This window comes from Pelophylax lessonae (assembly GCF_965119305.1).
Source record: "Pelophylax lessonae genome assembly, chromosome: 6".
NCBI lineage: Eukaryota > Metazoa > Chordata > Amphibia > Anura > Ranidae > Pelophylax > Pelophylax lessonae.
The window spans coordinates 128,563,050-128,590,845 of record NC_138773.1 but is presented as its reverse complement, the minus strand read 5'-3'; the positions used below and the strand labels follow the sequence as shown (position 1 = coordinate 128,590,845).

The 27,796-nt window shown below is 44.8% G+C and overlaps 1 protein-coding gene across 1 annotated transcript in view; it reads left to right on the top strand.

The window, feature by feature from the left end:
• Positions 1 to 27,387, top strand: part of LOC309558652 (uncharacterized protein) — a gene marked incomplete at both ends in the record, with an annotated part of 92,906 nt that extends 65,519 nt beyond the window's left edge. The window contains 2 exons of the mRNA XM_082261717.1: positions 4,000 to 4,066; positions 26,807 to 27,387. Of these exons, the coding sequence (XP_082117843.1) occupies positions 4,000 to 4,066; positions 26,807 to 27,387 (648 nt within the window). The remainder of the gene's footprint in view (positions 1 to 3,999; positions 4,067 to 26,806) is intronic.
• Between the last annotated feature and the right edge of the window lie 409 nt (positions 27,388 to 27,796).

The window sequence follows — 27,796 nt, the reverse complement described above, 5'->3', positions numbered from 1 at the left end:
CAACCACTTATTTCTCAAGATGAGTACATGGAAGGACCATCGCAGCACATCTCCGATGATGACGAAACGCAGGTGCCAACTGCTGCGGCACTCAGAATTGTGGAGACCGACAAGGAGGGCAGGGGTGAAGACTGGGTGGAAGATGATGTGGAGGACGATGAGGTCCTCGACCCCATATGGAATGAAGGTCATGCAGGTGACCTGAGTAGTTTGGAGGAAGAGGCGGTGGTCGCACAGAGCCACCAGCACAGCAGAAGAGGGAGCAGGGTGCAGAATCGGAGCGGCCGTGCCCTAGACACTATGCCTGCTACTGCCCAACGCAGCAAGGGACCGAGCGCACCAAAGCCAGCTCAAAGGAGTTCTCTAGCGTGGAAGTTCTTCAGAAAATGTGCTGATGACAGGACACGAGTGGTTTGCACCCTGTGCAATCAGAGCCTGAAGCGAGGCATAAACCTTCTCAACCTGAGCACAACCTGCATGATCAGGCATCTAAGTGCAAAGCACGAGCTGCAGTGGAGTAGACACCTTCAAAACCAAGAAAGGTCTCTGGCTCCTCCTGCTTCCTCTTCTGCTGCAGTCTCGGCCTCTTCATCCACCTCTGTAGTGATACTGGCACCTGCCACCCCGCAAACAGACGATCTGTCAGCAACACCACCACCTGGGTCACCAACCATCTCCACAATGTCCCATGGAAGTGTTCAGCTTTCCATCTCCCAAACACTTCAGAGGAAGAGGAAGTACCCCCCTACCCACCCGCGATCCCTGGCCGTGAATGCCAGCATTTCAAATATCTTGGCCTTTGAAATGCTGTCATTCCATCTGGTGGAGACGCACAGTTTTAAAAGCCTTATGACGGTGGCTGTTTCACAGTACGTCGTGCCCAGCCGCCACTACTTTTCCAGGCAAGCCATCCCTTCCCTGCACAACCAAGTGGGGGAAAAAATCAGGTGTGCACTGCGCAACGCCATCTGTGGCAAGGTCCACCTAACTACCGATACGTGGACCAGTAAGCACGGTCAGGGGCGTTATATCTCCCTAACGGCACACTGGGTAAATGCAGTGGCGGCTGGGCCTGAGGCGGATAGCAATTTGGCGCATGTCCTTCCACCACCGAGGATTGCAGGGTGCTTCAGTTTGCCTCCTGTTCCTAACTCCTCCTACTCTGCTTCCTCATCCTCTACCACCTCCTCATCCGGTCAGCGTAACACCTTCACCACCAACTTCAGCACAGCCAGGGGTAAACGACAGCAGGCAGTTTTAAAACTTGCCTGTTTGGGGGGAAAACCACACACCGCGCAGGAGTTGTGGAGGAGCATGGAACAGCAGACAAATGAGTGGTTGCTGCCGGCGAGCCTCAAGCCCGGCCTGGTGGTGTGCGATAACGGGCGAAATCTCATAGCAGCTCTGGGCCTAGCCGGTTTGACGCACATCCCTTGCCTGGCGCATGTGCTGAATTTTTTGGTGCAGAGGTTCCTTAAAAATTACCCCGATATGTCTCGTCTGTGCGCACTTTCGGCGTCCTCACCCTGCTGCTGCTCGCCTGTCAGCGCTGCAGCGTAACTTCGGCCTTCCCGCTCACCGCCTCATATGTGACGTGCCCACAAGGTGGAACTCCACCTTTCACATGCTGGAAAGACTGTGCGAGCAGCAGCAGGCCATAGTGGAGTTTCAGCTGCAGCACGCACGCGTGAGTCGCTCTGCGGAACAGCACCACTTCACCACCAACCTCCATGCGAGACCTGTGTGCCTTGTTGCGCTGTTTTGAGTACTCCACCAACATGGCCAGTGCCGATGACGCCGTTGTCAGCTTACCTATCCCACTTCTATGCCTCCTTCAAAAAACGATTCGGGCGATGATGGAAGAGGATGTGGCACAGGATGAGGAGGAAGAGGAGGATGAAGAGGTAACATTTCCAAGGCTTTCAGGGCAGTCATTCGCAAGTGGCTCCGAGGGTGGGTTCCTGCACACACAAACGCCAGGTACACAATTGTCCAGCAGGGGCACAGTTCTGGAGGATGAGGAGATGGAGGAGGAGATGGAACCATGTTCACAGCAGGGTGGCACCCAGGCCAGCTCATGGCCATCACTGGTGCGTGGCTGGGGGGATACAGAGGACACAGACGATACACCTCCCACAGAGGACAGCCTTTCGTTGCCTCTGGGCAGCCTGGCATTCCCACCTGACAGCGGGGCCACAGTGGAAGCACAAGGCCAAGGCAGAGGAGGAGGAGGAAGAGGTCGCCAATGCAACCAGGGCACCTCCAGCACCTCAGAAGGCAGGGTTAGCATGGCCGAAATGTGGAAAAGCTTTGTCAGCACGCCACAACAAACAGCAGCACCAGCAGCTCATATGGAACGTCTTAGCAGGAGGCAGCATTTCACCAACATGGTGGAGCAGTATGTGTGCACACACCTACATGTAGTGTATGACGGGTCTGCCCCCTTCAACTTCTGGGTCTCCAAATTGGGCACATGGCCTGAGCTTGCCCTTTACGCCTTGGAGGTGCTGGCGTGCCCTGCAGCCAGTGTATTATCTGAACGTGTATTTAGCACGGCTGGGGGCGTTATCACAGACAAGCGCAGCCGCCTGTCCAGAGACAATGTGGACAAGCTCACGTTCATTAAAATGAACCAGGCATGGATCCCACAGGACTTTTCCGTACCTTGTGCAGAATAGAGATGGATACCGACGTTACCAGGCCATTGTTATATTTTTGATCTTTCTCTTTTGGGGTGTACCCTAATTTAAAATGACTGAAAAAAAGCAGTGTTGGCTACCTCGTCCCCCTCCACCGCCGCTTCCACCTACACTGCCACCTCAACCTCCCTCCTACTCCATATGGGCCTCGTCCTTCACAGATGAAGAAAATTGTTTTATTTTTCTGTTTTTTGTTGTTTTAAGTTATTTCCCTATCCACATTTGTTTGCAGAGCACTTGCCATGCTCTTAACTACATTTTGCTGCCATTTGCAGCACTCTAGCCCTTTCCATTGGTGTTTTAGAGCCATTTTAGTGCCTGAAAGTTCGGGTCCCCATTGACTTCAATGGGGTTCGGTGTCCGGGTTTTCAAGTTCGGCCAAACCCGCTGAACACGGACATCCAGGTGTCCGCTCAACTCTACACACCATTAGTCACACTCCAAAGCAGAGCCACCTCCTCATTTTCAGCTTATCCATATCCTCCATCTTGATTATCCTTTATAGTTACATAGTTACATAGTTACATAGTAGGTGAGGTTGAATAAAGGCAATAGTCCATCTAGTTCAACCTGTGTAGGTGTGTGTGGCCGTAATCATCTCTCATACCCCTGAATGTTCTGATCCTTGAGATGTATGTCTAAGAGTCTTTTGAAAACCACCATACTTCCCGCAGAAACCACCTCTTGTGGTAGGTAGAGAATTCCACAATTCCATACTTTAATTTGATATTCAGCTCAGTCTCTTAACCCCTGGGGATTAGATAATTACATTTTTGCTGTATTGGCACAACCTAATTTCCTTTACTCCTGCTGCAGGGGAATAAAGGGGATAGACTGTCAAACACAGATGTATTGATCTGCTTGATTTAGTGATATTTGGTTATGATATCCACAAGAGGATATGGATGATATCTGACTCACTCTAGTTCTTCTGTATAAATATATTGTAGCCATAGGAATTGAGGGGTTCATTCTAGCATATACATTTGGGTGTCTGTGTCAGACTTTCAATCCTACTGTAATGAGCGTATATTAGTGATTTATTTGTAAAATAAAATCCTAATTTATTTTCTATTTGCATAGTCCATACTTTCACGCAATTTTATTGTGCTTAAAAGAATACCTGCATAGAGCAGCAAATTTCAAGAAAAGTGAATTGGTCAGCATAATTATATTTAATATTTAATTTTTATATTGGAGGCACTGTCATACACAAATGAAATGATTGATACCGCTGATTTAATTACCTTTACATAGTATATTGTATCATTAAGAATTCTGTGTGTTCTTTTTCTTTCAGGTAGTTGTTTCTGATTTGGATGACAATAATCTCTCATTTGTCAGCATTTCTGATGATTTTGTCAGATGTTAGTGCTTATTGTTCTATGAAAGGTAACGTATGAGTAATATCTCACAAGTGATCTCAGATTATAAAAAACGTTGTATCAGATGAGTTACTGTCCTTCTCTGTTTAAAATATAATACTGCTTAATCAAAAGCTTGATTAATCAAAGATTCATACTCTTTTTGTGTTCTTAAATGGGGCTATAGGATAGCTTCTTATGGTAAATAATATCGTTCAGAATTCTGTATGAGCTCCTTTAAGGTAATCAGTACTGTTTTGCATATCAATACCCTCTTTATTTGTCTGCATTTCTGCTGATTATGTTGGAGTTTTTTTGAAGAGATGTTAGTGATACTGCTTACTGTTCTCTGAATAATTTATGAGTGATATCTAGATTACTTTCTTTGGTCAATTCTTCAAATTATTTTGCCATTAAAATATCACAGCTATTTTTTAGTTGCCTTTGTATTCTATCAGATGTGGCAAGTTTGCATTTATTGATTTTTTTATTTACATCATTACATATACAGTATCTCAGTATAGTAGACAGAAATGTTGTTGCTATTGTCATTGGTGATAGTTACTAATAGGATATGGTTATGATGGCATTTTTGTTTTTTTATTTGTTTAATGAACAAATTACTGTATAAGATCAGTTTGTAGATATAGTGGTTGAGGTGAACAAATAATTCAAACACATTTGTTATAGTTGTAGAGCAGAAGGTGAGCTGTATCTCTTGAAGTTTATTCTCATTATGTGTTAGTTGGCTAAAGATGCTTGACTTGTTGATCATGCTTTTGTTAGGTTTGGTTTTTCTTACCTAGTTTTCCTTCCCTGAATCATCTTTAAAAACTTATTTCATAGTGTGGGAATTTTTATTATGGTTTGTGCAGTCGGTATTCGGGTATTGCTTTAATCTGATGAATTGTATGGAGGCTTGTAAGACTTCTTAGAAGCGCTAAACATACAGTTCGAAAACAGCTGTGCTTAACCATTGAGGATTCAGGTGTTTTTTTTCAAAAATCACTGAGATTCTTCTCTTTTTATGACATCTCTGGGAGGTGTGATTGTTTATACCCTGTTAGGCACTATTAGGAGAGGTGGAGACAGGGTAACACTATAATGTATATTCTGTGTGCCAAATGTCTTTGAGGTATTGGAATCAATTACATGAGTTGGGGAGGGGTATAAGGTGAGTTTTGAACTGTTCACTATGCAGGTCAGGTATTGAGTATATATGGAATATTGCTTTGAGGGTATGTAAAATGTGAGTTTGTTTGTGATTGGGTTAAGTTCATATTTATTTCTGAATTCCTGGTTCTGGGCCTGTTTGTGATTAGGTTAGGTTAATTTTTAATTCTGAATTCCTGGGCCTGTTGGTTTGTAATTTGATTTGTTTTCAATGGTTCCAATGTAAGGGAAGTGTTGAAAAGTGGGGGAAGCCGTGTCTTTGGATGTGGTTTGTTTTTGTTTTTTTTTGTTTTTGAGAGTATTTAAAACAGTTCTATTTTTAATTTAGGTTTGTCTAGCATCATATTTTATGAAAACCTTTTTAGTCTGTAGGTCTTTAAGTTTAGGGAGCCATTGTCATCTGGGTGTTTTATGTATGCAAAGAGAAGACTCTAAGATTTTATTGTATTTTGTTTGTTACTCAAATTGGGTAAATACATTATTGAGGTGCCATTATATATCTTGTATACCTCATATATTTATAACAAATGTAAATAATTTATTTAGAACAATCAATAATATGAATTGAGTGTGTCAAAATGTATATAATGTGGGTAAAGGTCTATTAAAGTCTTAGGTGTTATAGTTGGTAAAAGTGCAACTGCAGTGCAATTGTTAAAAGTGCAGAACTATTAATAATTGTCATCCAGCAGATGGGTTCCAAAGGAAGGTAGCCATTTCCAGTTGTACACGTTAAGTAAGATTTCATATGTCTCAATAGACAGAATTCTAAAGGTGTTGGCCAGTATATAGTAAACTAAATGCAGGGGGTTTAGCTGAAGGAGGCTCCTAGTTTATTAAAATTGAGTTTGACATACAATGGGGAAAGAAAATAGAAGGGTGAAATTGCTGGTTGATGTGACTGACATTTTGATTTAAATCAAAGAACTTTTTTGGACAGTTTGGCCAATGACATCACCCAAGACTCCTTAGTAGAGTTGAGCGGATACCTGGATGTCCGTGTTCGGCGGGTTCGGCCGAACTTGAAAAAAAAGTCCGGGTCCGTGTCCCGGACTTTTTCTGAACTTTACCCGGACACCGAACCTCATTGAAGTCAATGGAGACCCGAACTTTCAGGCACTAAAATGGCTCTAAAAAACCAATGGAAAGGGCTAGAGTGCTGCAAATGGCAGCAAAATGTAGTTAAGAGCATGGCAATTGCTCTGCAAACAAATGTGGATAGGGAAATAACTTAAAACAACAAAAAAAACCAGAAAAATAAAACAATTTTCTTCATCTGTGAAGGACGAGGCCCATATGGAGTAGGAGGGAGGTTGAGGTGGCGGTGGATGTGGCGGTGTAGGTGGAAGCGGAGGTGGAGGGGGACGAGGTAGCCAACACTGCTTTTTTTTTTTAGTCATTTTAAATTAGGGTACACCCCAAAAGAGTGATAAAGATCAAAAATATAACAATGGATGGGTAAGGTCGGTATCCATCTCTATTCTGAACAAGGTAAGGAAAAGTCCCGTGGGATCCATGCCTGGTTCATTTTAATGAATGTGAGCTTGTCCACATTGTCTCTGGACAGGCGGTTGCGCTTTTCTGTGATAACGCTCCCAGCCGTGCTAAATACACGTTCAGATAATACACTGGCTGCAGGGCACGCCAGCACCTCCAAGGTGTAAAGGGCAAGCTCAGGCCATGTGCCCAATTTGGAGACCCAGAAGTTGAAGGGGGCAGACTCGTCATTCACTACATGTAGGCGTGTGCACACATACTGCTCCATCATGTTGGTGAAATGCTGCCTCCTGCTAAGACGTTCCATATGAGCTGCTGGTGCTGCTGTTTGTTGTGACGTGCTGACAAAGCTTTTCCACATTTCGGCCATGCTAACCCTGCCTTCTAAGGTGCTGGCGGTGCCCTGGTTGCGTTGGCGACCTCTTCCTCCTCCTCCTCTGCCTTGGCCTTGTGCTTCCACTGTGGCCCCGCTGTCAGGTGGGAATGCCAGCAGCATCGCGTCTACCAGCGTGCGCTTGTACTCGCGCATCTTGCGATCACGCTCCAGTGAGTGAATTAAGGACGGTACGTTGTCCTTGTAATGGGGATCCAGCAGCGTGGCCACCCAGTAATCAGCACATGTTAGAATGTGGGCAACTCGGCGGTCGTTGTGGAGACACTGCAGAATGTAATCGCTCATGTGTGCCAGGCTGCCCAGAGGCAACGAAAGGCTGTTCTCTGTGGGAGCTGTATCGTCTGTGACCTCTGTATCCCCCCAGCCACACACCAGTGATGGCCATGAGCTGGCCTGGGTGCCACCCTGCTGTGAACATGGTTCCATCTCCTTCTCCATCTCCTCCTCCTCATCCTCCTCATCCTCCAGAACTGTGCCCCTGCTGGACAATTGTGTACCTGGCGTTTGTGGGTGCAGGAACCCACCCTCGGAGCCACTTGTGAATGACTGCCCTGAAAGCCTTGGAAATGATCCCTCTTCCTCCTCCTCTTCCTCCTGTACCACATCCTCTTCCATCATCCCCCGAATCGTTTTTTGAAGGAGGCATAGAAGTGGGATAGTTAAGCTGACAACAGCGTCATCGGCACTGGCCATGTTGGTGGAGTACTCAAAACAGCGCAACAAGGCACACAGGTCTCACATGGAGGCCCAGTTATTGGTGGTGAAGTGGTGCTGTTCCGCAGAGCGACTCACGCGTGCGTGCTGAAGCTGAAACTCCACTATGGCCTGCTGCTGCTCGCACAGTCTTTCCAGCATGTGCAAGTTGGAGTTCCACCTTGTGGGCACGTCCCAAATGAGGCGGTGAGCGGGAAGGCCGAAGTTACGCTGCAGCTCTGACAGGCGAGCAGCAACAGGATGAGAACGCCAAAAGTGCGCACAGCAGGCCCGCACTTTCTGCAGCAGCTCTGACATATCGGGGTAATTTTTAAGGAACCTCTGTACCACCAAATTCAGCACATGCGCCAGGCAAGGGAAGTGCGTCAAACCGGCTAGGCCCAGAGCTGCTATGAGATTTTGCCCATTATCGCACACCACCAGGCCGGGCTTGAGGCTCGCTGGCAGAAACCACTCATCTGTCTGCTTTTCCATGCTCCTCCACAACTCCTGCACGGTGTGTGGTTTTTCCACCAAACAGGCAAGTTTTAAAACTGCCTGCTGTCGTTTACCCCTGGCTGTGCTGAAGTTGGTGGTGAAGGTGTTACGCTGACCGGATGAGGAGGCGGTAGAGGATGAGGAAGCGGAGTAGGAGGAGTTAGGAACAGGAGGCAATCTGAAGCGCCCTGCAATCCTCGGTGGTGGAAGGACATGCGCCAAATTGCTATCCGCCTCAGGCCCAGCCGCCACTGCATTTACCCAGTGTGCCGTTAGGGAGATATAACGCCCCTGACCGTGCTTACTGGTCCACGTATCGGTAGTTAGGTGGACCTTGCCACAGATGGCGTTCCGCAGTGCACACCTGATTTTTTCCCCCACTTGGTTGTGCAGGGAAGGGATGGCTTGCCTGGAAAAGTAGTGGCGGCTGGGCACGACGTACTGTGGGACAGCCACCGACATAAAGCTTTTAAAACTGTGCGTCTCCACCAGATGGAATGACAGCATTTCAAAGGCCAAGAATTTTGAAAAGCTGGCATTTAGGGCCAGGGATCGTGGGTGGGTAGGGGGGTACTTCCTCTTCCTGTGAAGTGTTTGGGAGATGGAAAGCTGAACGCTTCCACGGGACATTGTGGAGATGGTTGGTGACCCAGGTGGTAGTGTTGCTGACAGATCGTCTGTTTGCGGTGTGGCAGGTGCCGGTATCACTACAGAGGTGGATGAAGAGGCTGAGACTGCAGCAGAAGAGCCAGAGATCTTTCTTGGTTTTGAAGGTGTCTACTCCACTGCAGCTCGTGCTTTGCACTTAGATGCCTGATCATGCAGGTTGTGCTAAGGTTGAGAAGGTTTATGCCTCGCTTCAGGCTCTGATTGCACAGGATGCAAACCACTCGTGTCCTGTCATAAGCACATTGTCTAAAGAACTTCCACGCTAGAGAACTCCTTTGAGCTGGCTTTGGTGTGCTCGGTCCCTTGCTGCATTGGGCAGTAGCAGGCATAGTGTCTAGGGCACAGCTGCTCCGCTTCTGCACCCTGCTCCCTCTTCTGCTGTGCTGGTGGCTCTGTGCGACCACTGCCTCTTCCTCCAAACTACTCAGGTCACCTGTATGACCTTCATTCCATGTGGGGTCGAGGACCTCATCATCCTCCACATCATCTTCCACCCAGTCTTCACCCCTGCCCTCCTTGTCGGTCTCCACAATTCTGAGTGCCGCAGCAGTTGGCACCTGCGTTTCGTCATCATCGGAGACGTGCTGCGATGGTCCTTCCATGTACTCATCTTGAGAAATAAGTGGTTGGGCATCGCTGCACTCAATCTCTTCCACTTCTGGGGCAGGGATAGGTGGATGGCCCTAGGAAACCCTGCTGACAGAGTCATCAAAAAGAAGAAGAGACTGCTGCATGACTTGGGGCTCAGACTGCTTACCTGATTTGCAAGGGGGTGAGGTGAAAGACGGTTGGACATCGGCTGCAGGTGCCAACTCTGACCTTTCTGCAGTAGACTGGGTGGGAGACAATGTGAAGGAACTGGAGGCACTGTCAGCAACCCAATCTACTATCGCCTGTACATGTTCTTGCCTCAACACTTGTAGAGGCGCATGATGCCCTACCAAATACTGCTGCAGGTTCTGTCGCCTACTTACACTTGAGGAAGGTGTTTCACTTGTGCGTGTAGCTGGCACAGATTGACCACGTCCTCTCCTTGCAACAGGAGCTCTACCAGCAGCACCACGACCCAGGCCACGGCCCCTATTTGACATTCTCCTCATATTTCTGTAATTTATGATCTTGCCCTAGAAAGGTGTTTATTGAATAGCGGAACAAAACAACAACAGTATCGCAAGGGTGTATCTCACAGTCAAATATGCAAACTATGCCACAATTTAATTTTTTTTACCCCAAAAGGGTGTTTATTAAATAGCGGAATAGAAAAACAGTATACAAATACAACGGGTGTATCTCACAGTCAAATATGCAAAGTATGCCGCAATTTAATTTTTTTTACCCCAAAAGGGTGTAGATTGAATAGTGGAATAGCAAATAGTATATAAAACGGTGTATCTCACACGTACAAACACAGATAAGGCCCCGATTACAATTTTTTGTACCCTAAAGGGAGGATGAGGAAGAGGAATAGGAGGAGTTTGGAACAGGAGGCAAACTGAAGCGCCCTGCAATCCTCGGCGGTGGAAGGAGATGCGCCAAACAAATTTAAAAGGTGTATCTCACACGTACCGATACAGACTATGCCGCAATTTAATTTTTTTCACTCCAAAAGGGTGTATATTGAATAGTGGAATAGAAAAAGTATATAAAAAGGTGTATCTCACACGTACCGATACAGACTATGCCGCAATTTAATTTTTTTCACCCCAAAAGGGTGTATATTGAATAGCGGAATAGAAAAAATTTTATAAAACGGTGTATCTCACACGTACAAACACAGACTAGGCCCTGATTACAATTTTTTGTACCCTAAAGTCAGGATGAGGATGAGGAGTAGGAGGAGTTCGGAACAGGAGGCAAACTGAAGCGCCCTGCAATCCTCGGCGGTGGAAGATGCGCCCAAAAAATTTGAAAGGTGTATCTCACACGTACCGATACAGACTATGCCACAATTTAATTTTTTTTACCCCAAAAGGGTGTATATTGAATAGCGGAATAGAAAAAAGTATATAAAATTGGTGATTTTTTAATAGCACATGTGAACACAGCAGTGTCTTATGTTTTACGTCACGGTCAGCAGCAGGCTATGAAGGGGGAAAAAAAAATTCCCCTTTAAATTTGTAATTTTTAAATAGCAGATTAGTACAGACTATGCCGCAATTTATTTTTTTTTACCCCAAAAGGGTGTAGATTGAATAGCGGAATATAAAATAGTATATAAAAAGGTGTATCTCACATGTACAAACACAGACTAGGCCCCGATTACAATTTTTTGTACCGTAAAGGCAGGATGAGGATGAGGAGTAGGAGGAGTTCGGAACAGGAGGCAAACTGAAGCACCCTGCAATCCTCGGCGGTGGAAGATGCGCCCAAAAAATTTGAAAGGTGTATCTCACACGTACCGATACAGACTATGCCTCAATTAAATTTTTTTTACCCCAAAAGGGTGTATATTGAATAGCGGAATAGAAAAAAATTTATAAAACGGTGTATCTCACACGTACAAACACAGACTAGGCCCCCGATTACAATTTTTTCTACCCTAAAGGCAGGATGAGGAAGAGGAGTAGGAGGAGTTCGGAACAGGAGGCAAACTGAAGCACCCTACAATCCTCGGCGGTGGAAGATGCGCCCAAAAAATTTGAAAGGTGTATCTCACACGTACCGATACAGACTATGCCACAATTTAATTTTTTTACCCCAAAAGGGTGTAGATTGAATAGCGGAATAGAAAAAAGTATATAAAATTGGTGATTTTTCAATAGCACATGTGAACACAGCAGTGTCTTATGTTTTATGTCACGGTCAGCAGCAAACTATGAAGGGAAAAAAAAAAAAAAATTCCCCTTTAACTTTTTTAAATAGCAGATTAGAACAGCAATCTGTAGTAAAATATAGCTGAACTCTGCACACAACAGACTGATCAAAATATATTTTTTTCTCCCTCCTCCTCAGTGGGCTCAAGTGAGGGCAAAAAGATTGTTCACTGCACCACCCCCCACACAGCAAAATCGATGTAGATCGCTAACGGACGATTGTTCTGTCCTGTGTCTCCTATCTGTCCCTGCCTACTCTCTCCAGCCTGTCCCTAAAATGCTCAAATATCTTTCCCTGCCTACACTCCGACCTGTCCCTGCATTATTTTCGGGGCACGATGTTGTTTTTCCCTGTCTGTCTCTAAGCAGCAGCAGCCAGCACCGTTATGTTGCTCTCTCCCTACACTACAGCAGACTGACGCACCGCGCTGTGTCTCTCGAGCTTTTAAAGACCTGGGTCACATTCTTCAGCTGGCCAATCACAGCCATGCCATTAGTAGGCATGGCTGGGATGGCTTCTAAGGCACACCAGTTAAACGCTTGTTGATTGGCTGTTGAAAGCCCGCCATTAAAAGCGCGCCATTACATACAAAACAGGAAATAAAATTACCGAACACGGATTTTAAACCCGAACATACAGTAAAGTTTTCGGGGTTCGTGTCCGGGTAGCAAAAATCCAATTATCCGGTACGGACCCGAATAATACAGTCCGTGTTCGCTCAATACTACTCCTTAGCTATATTGTTTACAAACAGAAGCAAGCCAGAGATTGAAGATGGTACATTGTACTAATATGCAACTTCACATGCAGGTTTGAAGCATCCCCCAGGTATGGTATTTAAAGAATTTTTGTATTTTAATGCTGTTCTTTAACCTGTTTCCGACCACCCACTGCAAATTTACTGTGGCAGGCTTGGATTTCCTGCGCGAAACAACGTAGCCATACAGCGGTCGTGCACAGGGCTTGGGGGCGCATGAGAGCACGCCCTCCATCTCTGCGATGGTCTGATTCAGTTCAGAACCGATCAGTTATCCGATTCAGGCCAACGATTTTTGGCCTGGACCTGGTGATCGGTCCTGACTAATGCCAGACCGTCCTGTACCTGTGTTTTGTAAGCACAGGAAATGATGCTCTCTTCCCTCCTGGAGCCCTTTTCTGTTCCAGCTTGAGAGAAGAAAGCATCTAACAGTGAGTACAGAATCACTACACTGACACCAGTGCATATAGGCACACTTTTAACCCCTTGATCACCCCCTGATCACCCCCCAGTTAACCCTTTCACTCCCTGTCACAGTGCACACTATATACAGTATATAGCTTTTTTTTACTGGTTACTTTAACCACTTAAGCCCCGGAAGATTTTACCCCCTTCCTGACCAGGGCCTATTTTGCGATTCGGCACTGCGTGACTTTAACGGACAATTGCGCGGTCGTGCGATGCTGTACCTAAACTAATTTGATGTCCTTTTTTTCCCACAAACAGAGCTTTCTTTTGGTGGTATTTGATCACCTGTGTGATTTTTTTGATCATGCGCTATAAACAAAAAAAGAGCGTAAATTTTTCAAAAATAACAATTTTTCACATTTTTTTATATGAAATTCCCCCCCAAAAAAATGTAAAAATCAAAATGTTTTAAGATTTTCGGCCAATTTGTTTTATTCTACATATGTTTGGTAAAAAAAATCGCAAAAAGCGTATTTTGATTGGTTTGTGCAAAAGTTATCGCGCTTACTAACAAAGGGAAAGATTTTTGTCATTTTTGTTGTTTTTTTTTTAACGCGTAATGGCGGCGATCTGAGATTTTTTTTGCGGTACTGCGACATTGCGGCGGACAGATCGGACCCTTGACCATTTTTGACACTTTTGGGGTTACCAGTGACATTACTACAGTAATCAGTGCTATAAATATGCACTGTTACTGTAAATTTACACTGGCAGTGAAGGGGTTAACTTTTTTTGAGAGGGAGGGGTTATGTGTGTCCCTAGGGGCGTGATTCTAACTGTGATTGGCTGTGGCTTGAGGTGTAGGAACAGTGATCAACGGTCCTACATAGTAGAACCGTATGATCACTATTCCTACACAGGGGAGAATGACAGACGGCTTGTTTACATCAGCCGCCTGCCTTTCTCCCTCTCCACCGACGATCGCGAGTGACCGGCGGACGATCGGGTCCACCGGTCACAAGCACGGGGGGGTCCGTGACCACGCGGGAGCAGAAGCGCGCCTCCGGCGGCACGCGTTCGCTCCCGAGACCCTCACAGGCTAGCGAAGTAGCACTACGTCACTTTGCCTGTGAGGGGCTGGCCGCCGCAGTAAATAGTCGTGCAGCGGTCGGCAAGTGATTAATAGTGTGACTTGTGACTTCAGTTAGTGTTAGTGACCATTAGTTTCTGTCCCAAATAGGTTTAGGGTACCCGCCTACCCCCCCAATAAAGATTTAACCCCCTGTTCACCCCCAGTTAACCCCTTCATTGCCCTGTCACAGTTTAACTTTTATAGGGCACAGATCTTTTTTCGGATCAGGTGACATCAGTTAGCATTAACGCTAGTTATCATCAATCTAGGACAGCGTCAGATCCCTGCCGTGTATTTTATAATATAATTTAACCCTTTGATCGCCAATGACACACACTAAACACCTCCATTACTAGTATAGTGTCTGAATGAATCAAGATCTGATCTGATCAGAACTATACTAGCGTCCCCCATAGTTTAGTGTTTCCGTTAGCAGAATCGTCCACAACACTGGCCAGCACCTGTGTTTAGCCCATCTGTCCATCCCAAAAGTGCAGTAATCAACAGATTACTGTCACTTTCAATACACAAAACACATAACCGCAGTGTTAGCATAGTCAGGCCTGATCTCTGCTAGCACTAGCAGTTTCTTTTTTGTAGCGATTCAAACAGTCCTCAACAACCAGGTGCTTTTTTACCTGTGAGTCACAGTAGGTATCTGTAAATTTATTGGCCAAAATGTCAAACAAAAGGTACACTAGTGAAGAGGCCTGCAGGAAACTGAGCATGACAGATGAGAGCAATTGGGAAGCCTCACTAACAGAATCAGGCTCAGTATATGAACCTGTGGAGAGCAGTGGCACCCTGACAGATAGCTCTGACGATGGAGTAATGGAGTAGTGGGCCCTGCCATGGTCAGGCGTATCCGACCCCATTCTTCTGTTGCTGAGGTGCAGTCATCGCAGGGTTCTCGTATTCAGCAGAGTGTCGGTACTAGTGCTGCTCAACCTTCTGGTGAACTGGAAAGTACAAGTAGTGTCCCGCAGCCACCAAGAATTTAAAGACAGGCCCATAGAGCCCATAGTGTCCTTCCTGATGCGCCTGCAAATCCTATTTAGGAGCCCACCACTTCTGCAGTGCCCGTACTTCCCCCATTCAATGGCCAACCCCGAATTGCCCGTACTTCCCCCATTCACTGGCCAACCCGGAATTCAGGTGGAAACAGACAATTTTTCATGGAAGATCTGTACAGAACTATTGTGGACCAAAGCAGTTTATATGCTGATCAAGTATTCGTCACAAATCCAAATTTGTCCTTTGCCAGAGAATTTGAATGGAAACGTATCACTGTTTCTGAATTTAAAATGTTTCTGGACCTAGCCCTCCTCAAGGGCATTACTAAAAAGAGTGAGTTGCAGTCATATTGGTCCACTGACCCAATTCACTATATGCCCATATTCTCTGCTGCCATGGCCAGGACGAGATACGAGCAAATCCTGTGTTTCATGCTTTTCAGTGACAATGAACTCTGTCATCCTCTGGGGACCCTGGATATAACCGGCTCCACAAGATTCGGCTCCTCGTAAACCACTTCAACCAGAAGTTTGTAGCCTTGTATACTCCCCAAATAGGTGTCTGCATTGATGAGTCCCTAATTAAGTTTTCTGGCTGCCTTGCTTTCAAACAGTTTCTCCCCAGCAAGCGTGCCAGATAAGGGGTCAAGATTTATAAGCTCTGTGACAGGGCCACAGGCTTTACATGTAATTTTTGGGTTTACAAGAGCAAAGATAGCAATGTGGAGCCCCCCAACTGCCCCGACTACATGGGGAGCAGTGGCAAGGTTGTTTTGGACTTGGTGTCACCCTTATTCGGAAAGGGGTACCATTTATACGTGGACAACTTCTATACAAGCGTGCCACTTTTAAGTCACCTTTCTGAATTTGCAATTGGCGCATGTGGCACCGTGCGACCTAATCGCCGGGGCTTAACCGTACATTGTATACCCCGGTCTTTAAGGTGCCCAACTAATAGTAATAATACTATTAATGCTCCCTGCTGATACCACTGTTTGCGGAAGAGAATTCCACATCCTTACTGCTCTCACAGTGAAGAACCCCCTGCATATTTTAAGGTTAAACCGTCTTTCCTCTAGTTTTAGTGAGTGGCCACGTGTCTTATTGTATTTACTTTCTCTGAATAGGTTTTTCCATATGCTAGGGTTGCCAGTACAATATTTGTACATTGATATCATATCCCCCCTCAAGCGTCTCTTCTCCAGAGAGAATAAGTTCAGTGCTTGTAGTCTTTCATCATAGCTGATGTCCTCCATTCCCCTAATTATTTTTGTTGCCCTTCTCTGGACTTTCTCCAGTTCCAGCACATCCTTCCTGAGGACCGGTGCCCAGAACTGGACAGCATACTCCAGATGTGGCCGGACCAGAGTCTTGTAGAGTGGGAGAATAATCTCTTTATTTCTGGAGTGAATCCCCTTTTTTATACATCCCAGTATTCTGTTGGCTTTGCTTGCAGGGGGTACTGGTTGTCTACCAGTACCCCCAGGTCCTTTTCCATCCTAGACTCACCCAGTGGTTCCCCCCCTAGTGAGTAGCTTGCTTTCTGGTTTCTGGCACCCAGGTGCAATACTATACATTTTTCAACATTAAACCTCATCTGCCATGTAGTTGCCCACCCCATAATTTTGTTCCCCCAACGGCTTTTAGATTCCCGACTTAGCTGGAGGGGAGAGTCTGCTTGAAGTCTAACAGATTGCTTGCAGTGAAGTGAAGGGACACACGGAAGGTTTTTGTTCTGTCCTCCATTCACGCAGATACGACAGTTCAAATTCCAACGGCGACTGCTGTTGTTGAGAAGCCCCTCTGTGTCCACGAATACAACCTTAACATGGGAGGATTGAACTTCAACGACCAGATGATGACGCCGTACTTATTTGCCGTAAGGCCAGACGCTGGTACAAAAAGTGTTTGCTCTCAGCATATATGGAAATCTATGATGGCAGCACTGTAGGAGGTGATTTCACCACCGCAGATAAAAAAAAGAGCATATATGGCGAAGCATAGGGGATGGGGGTGGACACAGAGGGAGGTTCTCCCCTATGCTTCGCCATATATTTTTTAACACTTTTCTTGGCAGAGATTTCTTCATCCATGTCGATCGATGAAAATGGTGGAATCTGCTATGTTCTTTTTTTTTCCTTGAGCCCATGGGCTGCATGAAAAAAAAAAGAACATTGCATGTATGCCCATCATTAGAAGTGGGTGGATGTTGGGAGGTCTAATGGTGGGCATAGCACACATTTTCTGGCAGAGATTTCTTCATCCACATCGATCAATGTGAATGGAGGAATCTGTTAGGTTCTCTTTTTTTGTTCAGCCCACAGGCTGAATGAAAAAAAGAACCCTACAATATATGCCCAACAAGGACCAGCAATGTACTGGTACGTTGCTGGACTTTGAGTGGTCATACCAGGATGATGCCTGCAGATTTAGGCATCATCTTGGTATAGTTTTTTACAGCCAGCGGTCAACTTACATGTAAAAGCAATCCTAGCAGATAATTAGCCGCTAGACTGATTTTACAAGCAGTGGGAGGGGACTCCCCCCCCCCTCCTGCCGCCTTCCACGGTTTTCTCGACCTAGAGCTGATTGGAGATGAGAATGGCTCCAAACATCTCTATGGCCTAAGATATCAGAAGCTATGAGTATTTCATGACTTTCGCCAGATATAAACAGCTCCATTGGGAAATTTGGAAAGCATCTTATTACACCAATCTTGGTGTGGACAGATGCTTTAAGGCCAGAGTAAAGATCTAATAGACCCCAATTCTTTTTTAAAAGAGTATATTTTATAATAAGTATAAGAGTATAATTTTTATATATAAGAGTATAATTATTTTTAAAAAAGAGGATATTTAAATTCCCTGTGATAACAATAAAACTGATTAAAAAAGATTAAAGGGAAGGTGTCAAAATAACATAAGAAAGGAAAATAAATAATACAAAAAAATTCAAGCACCCCTGTCCCCCCATGTTTGCGTGCAAAGGTGCACGCAAGAGTCTGACTAGCGTCATATGTAAACAGCAATTGCAGCATACATGTGTAGTATTGCCGCAAACGTCAGGTCAAGGGCAGTAATTCTTGCAGTAGACCTCCTCTGTACGTCTAAAGTGGTAACCTGTAAAGGCTTTTAAAGGCTTTTAAAAATGTACATAGTTTGTTGCTGCTGCACGGGCATGCACCATTTTAACCACTTAAGCCCCGGAAGATTTTACCCCCTTCCTGACCAGGGAGTATTTTGCGATTCCGCACTGCGTGACTTTAACGGACAATTGCGCGGTCGTGCGACGCTGTACCTAAACGAATTTGACGTCCTTTTTTTCCCACAAACAGAGCTTTCTTTTGGTGCTATTTGATCACCTGTGTGATTTTTTGATCATGCGCTATAAACAAAAAAAGAGCGTCAATTTTGCAAAAATAGCAATATTTTTCAAATTTTTTTATATGAAATTCCCCAAAAAAATGTAAAAATCAAAATTTTTTAACATTCTCTGCCAGAAAAAGCGTATTTTGATATGTTTGCGCAAAAGTTATCGCGTTTACTAACAAAGGGAAAGATTTTTGTCATTTTTGTTGTTTTTTTATTTAACGCGTAATGGCGGCGATCTGCGATTTTTTTTGCGGTACTGCGACATTGCGGTGGACAGATCGGACCCTTGGCTGACATTTTTGACACTTTTGGGGCTACCAGTGACATTCCTGCAGTAATCAGTGCTATACATATGCACTGTTACTGCAAAATGACACTGATAGTGAAGGGGTTAACTTTATTTGAGAGGGAGGGGCTGTGTGTGTCCCTAGGGGCATGATTCTAACTGTGATTGGCTGTGGGTTGAGCTGTAGAAACAATGATCAACGGTCCTACATAGTAGAACCGTGTGATCACAGTTTCTACACAGGGGAGAATGACAGGCGGCTTGTTTACACTAGCCGCCTGACTTTCTCCCTCTGCAGCGGCGATCGCAGAGTGACCGGCGGAAATCGGGTCCGCCGGTCACACGCGCGGGGGGGGGTCCGTGACCACGCGGGAGCGCGCCTCCGTCGGCACGTGCTCGCTCCCTAGACCCTCACAGGCTAGCGACGTAAATCGACATCACTTTGTCTGTGAGGGGCTGACTGCCGACGTAAATCGTCGTTAGGCAGTCGGCAAGTGGTTAAAGCATGTCATGTTTGGTATCTATGTTTATTTGGCATAAGATCATCTTTTAAATTTTACCAAATAATTAGGAAATTTATAGTGTATTTGTGCATTAAATTTTGAAAAAAGTTTTTTTTTTCCTGAAAATCGCGTTTGTAAAATTTCTGCGCAAATACCATGTGACAAAAACAAATTAACACACACCATTTTTTTCTGTAGGGCCTTTGCTTTAAAAAAAAAAAAAAAAAAAATATATATATATATATATATATATATATATATATATATATATAATGTTTGAGGGTTAAAAGTCATTTTCTAGTAAAAAAAAAATATGTTTTTTCATGTAAACAAAAAGTCACAGAAAAGGCTTGGTCTTATAGTGGTTAGAAGAGTGGGTGATGTGTGACATAAGCTTCTAAGATTGAGCATAAAATGCCAGGACACCCCCAAATGACCCCTTTTTGGAAAGTAGACACCCCAAGCTAATTGCTAAAAGGCATGTTGAGTCCATGGAATTTTGTATATTTTGCCACAAAGTTTGGGAAAATTACAATTAGTTTTTTTTTTTTTTTACACAAAGTTGTCATTAAATGATATATTGCTCACACATGCCATGGGTATTTGTGAAATGGCACCCCTAAATATATTCTACTACTTCTCCTGAGTACAGGGATGCCCCACGTGTGAGACTTTTTGGGAGCCTAGCTGTGTACGGTACCCCGAAAACCAATTACCATCTTCAGGTTGGTTAAGGATGTACATTGCTTATTTTACTTCCTCACTACCTATCATAGTTTTGGAGGCCCTGAAATTTCAAGATAGCACAACCCCCCCCCCCCCCATGACCCTATTTTGCAAAGTAGACATCCCAAGCTATTTGCTGAGATGCATTGTGAGTCCATGGAATATTTTATATTTTGCCACAAGTTTCAGGAAAATTAATTTTTTTTTTCTTTTACACAAAATTGTCACTAAATTATATATTGCTCACACATGCCATGAATATATGAGAAATGACACCCCAAAATACATTCTGCTGCTTCTCCTGAGTATGGCAATACCATATGTGCAAGACTTTTTGGCAGTCTAGCCGCATACAGGACCCTGAAATCCAATCACCGCCTTCAGGCTTTCTAAAGGCGTAAATTGTTGATTTCACTCCTCACTACATATCACAGTTTTGGAGGCTAGCAAATGCCAAGATAGCACAACCCCCCCCCCCCCCCCCCACGCCACAAATGACCCCTTTTCAGAAAGTAGACATCCCAAGGTATTTGCTAAAATGCATGGTGAGTATTTTTCAGCTCTCATTTATTTTGGAAAATGAAGAAAAAAAAGGAAAATGCATTTTTTTTCTTTTTTCAATTTTTAAAACATTGTGACAAAAAGTGAGACCTGCAAAACATGCATCACGCCTCTCAGCAAATAGCTTAGGATGTCTACTTTCTGAAAATGGGTCATTTGGGTGGATTTTGTGCTGTTTTGGCATTTCATTGCCTCCAAAACTGTGATGGGTAGTGAGGAGTGAAATCAACAATTTACACCCTTAGAAAGCCTGAAGGCAGTGGTTGGTTTTCAGGGTCCTGTACGCGGCTAGGCTGCCAAAAAGTCTCACACATGAGGTATCCCTGTACTAAGGAAAAGCAGAAAAATTTATTTTGTGGTGTCATTTCACATATAGCCATGGCATGTGTGAGCAAATAATATTTAAATTACAACTTTGTGTAAAAAAAAACAAAAAAAAACAATTGTCATTTTTCTAACACTTGTGACAAAATATAAAATATTCCATAGACTCAATATTCCTCTCAGGAAATTCCTTGGGATGTCTACTTTCTAAAAAGGGGTCATTTTGGAGGATTTGTACGGCCCTGCATTTTAGCCCTTCAAGAAATTAGATTGACAGTCAGAAAGTAAAAGCTGCATACATTTCAGTATATGCACCATAGTTTGTAGACGCTATAACTTTTGCGCAAACTAATAAAAATATGCTTATTGAGATTTTTTTATCAAAGACATGTAGCTAAATACATTTTGGCCTAAATGTATGACAAACATTAAGTTTATTGGATATTTCTTACAAGAAAAAGTAGAAAATGTTATTTTTTTTTCTCAAAATTTTCTCTCTTTTTTTGTTTAAATTGCAAAAAATAAAAACTGCAGAGGTGATCAAATACCTCCAAAACCAAAAAAATATATAAATATGTAGCAATAAAACATGATATTAGAAAGTCCATAGATAGTCCATATAAAAAAGAGTATCCAGAGATCCCAGTGAGAGAGTACACAGCAACCAACACTGAGTAAAAGAGTGAAGCAGATCCGCCACCAAGTAAAGTGCCAAAACACGCTTACCAGACGGATATGATAGACAGGCATTCAAGCTATAGACTTGGCAAACTGCATATCACTGTCATAGGGTCATCTTCCCAATCCACTTCTCAAAGGGAGGTCTCATAGATCTAACATCAGATATCACATCAGATCAGGAACCGCTCATAAAAGAAAGATAATGCCCCTCATAGTGTAGTAAGTAAGCTTCAATCGTTTATTGAAATAATAGGAATGCAACTCACATTATAACAAGGGGTATCTGAGCATAAAAACGCCGATCAGCGTGGTTCCAGATCCAACCAACAAGATGGCCCCGCTTGTCATCTGCTGCGCATGAGCGTCCAGGCGTCAACCAATCGGGAGCGTCCCAACGCGTTTCGTCATACCCAAATTACATCTTCAGGGGCGTCATTTGCATATGATAAAATGTGTTGGGCAGCTCCTGATTGGTTGACGCCTGGACGCTCATGTGCAGCAGAGGACAGCCGCTGCCATCTTGTTGGTTGGATCTGGAACCACGTTGATTTTAAGTTCAGCAATTTTAACTTGTTAGTTGCAGGGAATTTACTATGACAAATAATCCTGAAAGCAGAGACAGTAAAAAATGGTAACCCATTCCTGGTAGCCGAACAGTATGTTGTTTACCGGGCGCTCAAGTTCGGCACATCGCGCATCGGGTAGACAGATTATTGGGCGGGGCTGGGGATGACCCAGCGGTCATGGTGCATGTGGGCACTAATGACCAAAAAAGAGGAAGGTGGAGGATCCTAAAGAACGATTTCAGGGACTTAGGGAATAGATTGAGGAGTAGGAACTCCAAGGTGGTTTTCTCTGAAATACTGCCGGTACCTCGAGCCACACAGGAGAGGCAGAAGGAGATTAGGGAACTTAACAAGTGGCAGAGGAATTGGTGTAAGAAGGAGGGGTTTGGGTTTATGGAGAACTGGGCTGACTTCTCAGTCGGCTACCGGCTCTTTAGTAAGGATGGGCTGCACCTTAATGGGGATGGTACAGCTCTTTTGGGGAGAAAGATGGCCACCAAGTTGGAGGGGCTTTTAAACTAGGAGACGGGGGGGGGGCTCAGAAGTAGAGTCAGGAGGGAGGGAGCAAAGGACAGAAGGCAGTATTAGAGTCAGCAGCGACAGTAGTTCCATAACGTCAATGGCGGGGTCTGTGCGGGAAAACCTCAGACCGAACAGGAATAAAAATAATCACCATTCACTATCAACTTACACAAAACTGAGAGGATTATATGCAAATGCCAGGAGCCTAGCTAATAAAATGGATGAGTTGGAAATTTTAGTACATGAGGAGGACATAGACCTTGTGGGAATAACCGAAACCTGGTTCGACCCCTCACATGACTGGCTGGCCAATATCCAAGGGTAATCTGTGTTCCCGGAAGGACAGGGTAGGAAAAAGAGGGGGAGGGGTATGTCTCTATGTCAAGAACAATGTAAGGGTGATAGAGAAGAGTGATATTACGGATGGGATGAGTATGGAATTAGAATCCGTATGGTTAGAACTCCACAGGGAAGAAGAAAAGAGAAAAGTAATTGTGGGGGATTGCTATAGGCCACCCAACCAAAGGGAGGAGGTAGAGCTGGAATTTATATCACTATTGGGAAAAGTGGAAAAACTGGGATCAGTCATCGTATTGGGGGACTTCAATTATCCCGACATTGACTGGGAAGAGGGGGCTACACACTCACAGAAGGCCCGTCTATTCATGGAAAACTTACAGGATAACTACATGTCTCAGTTGGTGGATTCTCCTACTAGAGAAAACGCAGTCCTGGATCTATTGATCACTAATGACCCAGACCTAATCTCGGAGGTAGGAGTCCAGGACAACCTGGGCTCTAGCGGTCACAGGATGAACACATTTAGTGTAAATAACGATATAACAAGGCAAGTGGGGAACTTAAGAACCCTAAACTTCAGAAGGGCAAACTTTCCCAAATTGTGCTCCATGATGGAAAGGGTAAACTGGGACCAAACCCTAGGAACACTGACCACGGAGGAAAAATGGGATTGCTTTAGGAATAGAGATGGCCTTGCGGTTTGTCCGGTGGTTGGTTTGCGGCGAATTTTGCTTGTTCGCTACCCGCCAAATTTGCGAACACATGACGTTGTTCGCGGCGGCCAAATTTGTTTACATTGGGGAGAACTTTGACCGGTGACACAGCCGTCAGGTGGAACGGGACAGCCAATTGAAACATTCCAGCATATGGACAGTCTCCCTACCCTATAAATAGACCCGATCTGGTGGCCATTTCACATTCCGCTTTCTGCCAGTGTAGGGAGAGGTCTGCTGTGCTCGTCAAGGAGAGTTTGCTAGACACATATAGCGCTGTGAAGATCCACAATGTCCTTTCCAGGGCTGGTATTTTTCGGTATAGGTCTACTAGTATCTTTTGAGCTTAGGGAGAGGTATCCTGTGGTTGCTTTAGAGGCAGTTAGAGATCGGCTGCAGTCACAAATCACTCTGTCAATGTCCACAAAAGTCCTTTTGAGGAGACGCTCGCCCTGGAGCTCCGGACCGCCGGAGGCCTCATCTGCCTCTATCCACGCTACTGAGGGCTTGCTTTGTCGGCTAAACCATCCCCTCCGACTGGGCACCCCTGGAGTCACCCAGCACTGCCACCATTTTCACAGCAGGAGGCCGTATTGACCCGCGGTGAGACCCGCGGTCTACACAGAGCCCGCCACCACCGCTCCGGACCGCCGGAGATCTCATCTGCCTCCATCCGCGCCACTGAGGGCTTGAATTGTCAGCCACACCATCCCCACCGACTGGGCACTCCTGGTACTGCCGCCATTTTCTCAGCAGGATGCCGGATTGACCCGCAGCGAGACCCGCGGCCTACACGGGGACCGCCGCCACCGCGCCCTAGTAAGTGCCTGCCTGACTGACTGTGCTTGCCATCCGAAATCCATCCGGCCGGATAAGGCCCTCTGGGTCCCCCACTGTACTCCAACATCTCCAGGGGATTCAATTTTTGATTGGGGCCTCACATCCTGGCTCGGGCATCACTGGCCATCACTGCTGACACTCTGCAGACCCTAGCCACAAGCACCTCTCTGCTCTGCATGTGAAGCTGCCACCTCCCACAGTGTCACCACGCTTCCTATCCGTGCTTCTCTACATTATAGCCTGCTTGGAGTGTCTTCTTTTACTGGGAAGGAGAGAGAACACCTGCTGCCTTAACAGACCATCTATCACTTTAAGCATTTGTGGACAATAGTATGACATATGTGACCACGTGGGTGCGCATGCGCGGACTCTGCAGGATGGACATGTCTGTTTGAGCTCCGCTCTGACCAGCGATACCCCTCCGCCAGCATCGGTGACCAGCCGCATCCTAACCTGCCCGCACCTGTCCCATCGGCTCCCACAAACACCCATAGTCTGAGCATGGTCTCTGGAGGCGCAAAATCTAAGCTTAAAAGCTGCAATATCCGGGATGTCCTAGTTCGGGCCTCCTCCAAAATGGCGCCACCACTTGTATCCCGCGCCGGCTCCTCCAAGATCGCCCGGTTCTCCCAGCTCCACCCTGACGAAGGTGAATCGGACTCAGATATACCACATACCCAAGTGGCTGGTCCGTATGATCCCCAACATCCCAGTCTTCTCCAACACTTTGAGCTTATCCTCCAGAAGGCCCTGAAGCAAACGTCTGACCAAATAACTGATAAGCTCACCAGGGAGAGAACTGGGCCAACGCACGGCCGAGTTGGAACTCAGAACGGATGACCTTGAGGTGAGTGTTTCCAATCACTCTGAGTAATTGGAAGCCCTCCGGGAGGAGAATCGGACCCTGCAACTCCAACTGGAGGACCAAGAAAATAGGGCCCGACGCTCTAATATCAGGATTAGAGGGATATTATACTAGGAGAAGAAAAAAAATAGTTTCTGCTCACCCAGCGCACAAAAGATAAAACAAAATAAAATAAATTGTCACTGGGTATATACTATATACCCTAACATACACACTCAAGTGTACTACGAGACAATAAATGTCAAATAGCTGCCACTATAAATATATAGACATCAAAAATCAGGTGCACTCTTTAAAAGTATTAAAATGATAATATAATATTAAAATAATAAACTCCTCTAGAGTCCACTAGCGGCGCTTGTCAGTCTATGTTCACCATATACTGTGTATAGGTAAATGCAACAAAGAGAGTCCAACACCAGATGTGTAAAGGTAATCCCGTTACTTCACGTATGGGGGAGTACTTGGATCACTTTCTACAAAGTAGTGTGGTCAGTCTGAGATCTTATTTAAGAGATACCAAGGATTTTCTTAATTCCCTCAAGGACATTCAAATATCAAATACTAAGGAGACCTTTCTTGTAACAGCTGACGTATCCTCCCTGTATACGATAATACAGCATGAGGACGCGCTGTTGTCTCTCAATTGGGCTTTTAGTAAAAGATCGGACCTCCCGGACCCCCAGAAGAGGTTTCTTAAGCAGGCTTTGGAATTCTGCTTATCGCGGAACTATTTTTGGTTTAATGGCTTGTTCTACAGCCAAAAACGAGGGGTAGCTATGGGCGCCAAATTTGCCCCCAGCCTTGCTAACCTCTTCATGGGGGAATGGGAGGACCGATCGATCTATGCCATGCAGAGAGTGGAACTAAAAATATACAAGAGATATATAGATGATCTCTTCTTTGTGTGGGAGGGGTCTGAGTCATCTCTAGTGGATTTTGCTAATGACTTGAATTCTAATAAGAATAACATCAGATTGGATTTTAACTGGAGTAGACAGTCCATTCATTATTTGGATGTTGAAATTATGTTGAGGGAAGGAGGTTTGGAGACAAAAGTCTACTTTAAACCCACTGATAGAAATGGCTATCTGCCGGTCCAAAGTGGCCACCATCACCAGTGGCTGAGGAACATCCCTAAGGGGCAGTTCCTCAGGGTTAGGAGGAACTGCACCACCGATTTGGATTTTCAGTCACAGGCCTTAATTATTAAACAACGCTTTGTGGAAAAGGGCTATGATGGTGGTCGCTTGGACAAGGATATAGCGGAAGTGGCCACACACTCTCAGACGGAGTGTTTACAAGATCAAATCCGTATTCCTGATAATAAACAGGAATGGAGCTTCCTCACACAATACAACTCCCAACATAGGGAAATAGAGGATATCTTTAAGAAACATTAGGAGATTCTTTGCCATGATAAAATTTTGGGCAAAGCTCTACCCTCTAGGCCTTCTTTTATCTATAGGAAGGCACCTTCCTTTGGTGATAGGCTGGTGAAAAAAGTCTTGGACCCACCAGTAAAGCCAAAAATGTTCTGGGATAACAGAACTGGCTTTTTTGCATGCCGGAGATGCAAGACATGCAAACAGGTACGCAATCATTATAGAGGGCTGACCTCCTTTCGTTCTTCAGCCAATGGACAAGAGTTTGAAATCACTGATCTTATAACGTGTAACTCTACACACGTGGTGTACGGCCTTGAATGCCCTTGTGGGCTTCTGTACATTGGTCGTACTAAAAGAACCTTGTCCATTCGCGTTTCGGAACACTTAGCCAACATAAGGAAAGGATTTAAGGAACACAATCTGTCCTTCCACTTTAAATTGTACCACAATCAGGATCCATCCCTTCTAAAATTTTGGGGAATAGAAAAGGTGGATCCATCCTGGAGGGGGTCCAACAGGGTTAGAGAAATTTCCAAACGGGAAACCCAGTGGATTTTTTTAACCAACTCTTTGCATCCTGGGGGATTGAATATCGATTTAGACATTAACTGTTTTATTAGTAATTATTAGTCTTTTTCCCTAGGTACAATTTTAAATTGAATTTTCATAAGTGTATCCGTAAATTGCATTTCATTTAAGCTTATTCTAATTTTTGTATTATTATGTTTGGCGGTCTCCCAGTTTAGTTGTGCACACAGAGCGCATTTTAATGCCTTTAAGGGGTGTGTCTGTCCCTTTAAAATTTTCTTTGGGTGCACTATTTTATATTTTACTATTTTATATCTTATATTTCAATGCCCCGGTGTTATATTCATATACTTTTATATTGAGATTATATTTATTTTAATAGTGGCATGAAATACATTGGTTAGGTTCATGTTCATATCGTCACTGTTACTATGAGCGACTGTATATGGATATGTTCCAATCGGCATTTATATTGATTAATTTCGCTATTTATGTCGTGTTTTCAATTCTT